Source organism: Gaeumannomyces tritici (assembly GCF_000145635.1).
Source record: "Gaeumannomyces tritici R3-111a-1 unplaced genomic scaffold supercont2.17, whole genome shotgun sequence".
In the NCBI taxonomy this organism is placed as follows: Eukaryota; Fungi; Ascomycota; class Sordariomycetes; order Magnaporthales; family Magnaporthaceae; genus Gaeumannomyces; species Gaeumannomyces tritici.
This window is the reverse complement of record NW_008804561.1, coordinates 19,200-21,803: the sequence shown is the minus strand read 5'-3', so window position 1 is coordinate 21,803 and position 2,604 is coordinate 19,200. Positions and strand designations below refer to the sequence as shown.

The 2,604-nt window shown below is 56.6% G+C and overlaps 1 protein-coding gene across 1 annotated transcript; it reads left to right on the top strand.

The window, feature by feature from the left end:
- Nucleotides 1-693: 693 nt before the first annotated feature.
- Nucleotides 694-1,414, top strand: GGTG_13573 (hypothetical protein; the record flags this gene model as incomplete). Its single annotated transcript, XM_009231485.1, has 3 exons — nucleotides 694-744; nucleotides 1,042-1,306; nucleotides 1,374-1,414. The coding sequence occupies 3 exons, from the start codon at nucleotides 694-696 to the stop codon at nucleotides 1,412-1,414; spliced, it is 357 nt and encodes a 118-aa protein (XP_009229749.1).
- Between the last annotated feature and the right edge of the window lie 1,190 nt (nucleotides 1,415-2,604).

Below are 2,604 nucleotides of genomic sequence, written 5' to 3'. Positions count from 1 at the left end.
ACTACAAGGCATCAAAGCTTCTTAGTCGCGTATGACCACAGGATTTTATCGGGAATATGCCATGCCATATAGCCTGGAAAGATGGGGTAATCTTGCTGCTGTCGCGACCGTCGACCTCTCGAAGACCGCGTCGAGTTCGCTGTCAAGCATTCGGTCCTAGTCGTAACCCCGCAGGCTCGGCTCGGGTGCTGGGATGTGGGGTTGCAGAGGAATCACGAAAGCGTGCGACCGCCAGGCAGACAGGTTAGGCGCGCAGATACTGGCAGGACAGGGGACCCTGAAAGGCCTCCATAATAGTAGCAATCAAACTGGAGTACAGGCCTTCCTTCCAGGGCTAGCGATGCGGCTCGAACCAGGCCCATCGCCTGTCTGGGTGTCCTCAGGAAGCGACCAGCGGAATTCGGAACACCTTGGCTGCAGCCCAGTGAGATACGGGGGAACCTAGTGGTAAATTGCTAGTATCATTATTATTACCCATTATTGCCGCCGGTATCACTGCGTGTGCTCGGTCCTTCCTATTAGCAAGACAGCTGGTCGCATGACTGGCTTGCTAACACACGCCAACTCGCCCACACTGGCACGAATCGGTTCGGGGGACTCGACACATCTCGAAAAGTGCAGCCGCAAGTGAAGCTCAGTTCACTTGCCAGGACCGACTTTGCGGTCAACTACTAGCAATTCCTCCGCCCGCTAATGCCAGTGGTGTTTTGCAGCCGCGTCCTTATCGGTGTCAGGTTCGGTGCGGTAACTGCTACATCGCCAATTTGTTCAAAGGCGGAACCCAAATCCACCGTGACTCGGGTTGCTTCGAGGGCGCCACAATGCCTTATAGATCACTCCACAGTGATGCCTGCTTCATCCTGGTGGAGCCTGAAGATCCGAGGACGTGGACCTCGTCCCGCCCGCTAGAAGGTACTCTCAGAGCCACGACTGTTCTTGCCCCGCGATTGCTTTCATTTTACCCACTTCTCTCCGCAGTATAGATGTGCCGCCACCTTGGTGGGCTGGAACTGGGCCCGGTGCCTAACAGGCGCCGCCTAGAGGTCGTTTGCGTCCGAACCTAGTGGCAACAGCGCTATCCCTACCGGCGTACCACAGCGCGTGCTCGTGCATTGGCGTGGCGTCGACAACGACGATGCTGATCGTCACGGTGGCAACGCCAACCACCCGCCTGTGCCGTCAAAGGATGCCGGAAATGTCTGGATCTGGCACGCGCAAGCTCGAGAATTGGGAATGGTTAAACCCGCGATTAACTTGACCACGCACTACTATGCTACGGTAGCCATCGCCTACAGGAAAAAGGTTGGTGGGTTTATTCTTTGCAGTCGGAGAGACCACGACGGAGGTGGGAAATCTTAACATCCTCGGGCCAGGTGTTGGCTTTGGCTTCGAACAAGGTCTGTTCGAATCGTAGGGACGTAGTCTTTACCTGTATCTTGATCATGATCAAGAGGGAGTCGTGTTAAGCATACCAGAGTGACCAGCATAATGAAAGAGAGGGCGAGCAACCTCAGCTTAGCAGTACGAACGGACGCTAAACCTATATACAATGTAAATCGGGGTACTTTCATGCAGGTTACCCTAGGTGCGCCTACGTCGGGGCGAGCTGATCATATTCGGAAATTTGTTTGGTAGCTTCCATCCGAATGAACAGTGGAGTCAGCCGCAGGCTGCTTGTGGCGCCTGTGGAGTGGGAAAAGCCCCTGGAGTCGAGGTACTTGCCTACAACCCGCACGGAGATGGCGCCACCACTGGCGCAGATTGACGTACCCACCACATCGCACCACAAGCGCGGCTCGGCTTATACTCCCGTACTCAGGTCAACCCACATAAGTACTCGCATGCCTGTCCCTTGTCCATCCCCACCCTGCAACGACATGACTGCAATGAAGTTTTTTCTCGACCTAGGGGCCGTCCACGTCCAACAGCAACCTGCCCGTCCAACAAGGGAAGACCTCTCCCTCTTTCCCGAGCAAGCAATAAGCCACACCGGCGCGGGCTCTTTTTTCCGCCATTCGACCCCCCCTCTTTGCTATGCCTACTTCACTTTCTCCCCGGATTTCCCCTCCTAAGCAATACAATTATTGCCTGTAGGGATCAAAGAATCAACACACAAGCACCACATCACCCAGATCCCCGCCTAGACTCGGACGAGGTTGCCTTTCTCTACCTACCTCCTCTTCCAGCCCGACCGCGAAAGCCCATTACCTCTGCACATGGTTGTACCACCACCACCGACTTTTTAGGTTCAACTCCCAAGATAGCCTCGGCTTTTCGACCTCTCCTGCACACTGCCCCTAAACCCCGATGACCGAATAGCATCGCCGGCCTGTTCTCCTAAAAAAAACAAACCCCCGGCGTCCGGTCGGCAGCATTCCAAAAGTGCACCCTCCAACCGCCTACACCGGCACTACTGCAGTTGGGCTCGACGCCGAACAGCGCGCCGAGCTGCGGGCCGAGCTGCGCGAGCGCTTTTCCGCCGGCGCGCGCGCCGTCATGCCAACTCCGTGTCCGGGCTGGCGGCGCTGGCCAACGAGCGGATCGAGGACGCGATCGCGCGGTGCCAGTTCTGGGACATATCCCGCGGCAAAGACGCTGCCCCCC